General features: G+C 29.3%; 1 protein-coding gene across 1 annotated transcript; it reads right to left on the bottom strand.

Moving 5' to 3' along the window:
- Nucleotides 1–532, bottom strand: LOC108774245 (uncharacterized). The gene is made up of 2 exons (XM_018540308.1): nucleotides 446–532; nucleotides 1–153 (listed from the first exon to the last, which is right to left on the bottom strand). The coding sequence occupies exons 1-2, from the start codon at nucleotides 530–532 to the stop codon at nucleotides 28–30; spliced, it is 213 nt and encodes a 70-aa protein (XP_018395810.1). The 3' UTR covers nucleotides 1–27.

Below are 532 nucleotides of genomic sequence, written 5' to 3'. Positions count from 1 at the left end.
CAATATCAAAATTGAATCTCCTTCGTATCAATTTGTTGGAGGGAATGGCCCATCTCCGATAGGTCTGGTATCACCCACAATCATTTGAGGGACACATTTAGCTGCATATACCATGCATACTAAATTACGACAGCATTCATCAGTGATCTGACACTATAATTATGATAATATAATGTAAATGTAATAAAATGTATTATCTAGTGAAAAATAACCGTCAATTCAATGTCGAAACGTTGATTCAAAGTCGAATTGATGGTCATTACTAAATGTAGAAAAATCTTGCGTTATATAAACATACGTATGTATATATTGATACAATGTTATAAATAGCTAAAATGTGATCAAAAATTTAAAATAGCTAAAGTTATAAAAATATATGTACATGATTTATATATAAAAGAAATTAAAAGCTAATACAATTACTATTACTTTCTATTATACTTACTTTTCCAAGCCAGGGAGTGCATACAGCATCAGAATCCATAGAATCAGAAGCAGTTGTTATGCTATTAATATCGACCATAAAAACCAT

This window comes from Cyphomyrmex costatus, unplaced genomic scaffold, assembly GCF_001594065.2.
Source record: "Cyphomyrmex costatus isolate MS0001 unplaced genomic scaffold, Ccosl1.0 scaffold241, whole genome shotgun sequence".
NCBI classification, from domain to species: Eukaryota; Metazoa; Arthropoda; class Insecta; order Hymenoptera; family Formicidae; genus Cyphomyrmex; species Cyphomyrmex costatus.
This window is presented reverse-complemented; position numbering and strand designations above follow the sequence as displayed.

Coding starts and splice junctions, on each gene's coding strand:
- LOC108774245 (XM_018540308.1), bottom strand. CDS start 532: ATGGTTTTTATGGTCGATATTAATAGCATAACAACTGCTTCTGATTCT. Junction 154..445: donor GCACTCCCTGGCTTGGAAAA/GTAAGTATAATA, acceptor TCATAATTATAG/TGTCAGATCACTGATGAATG.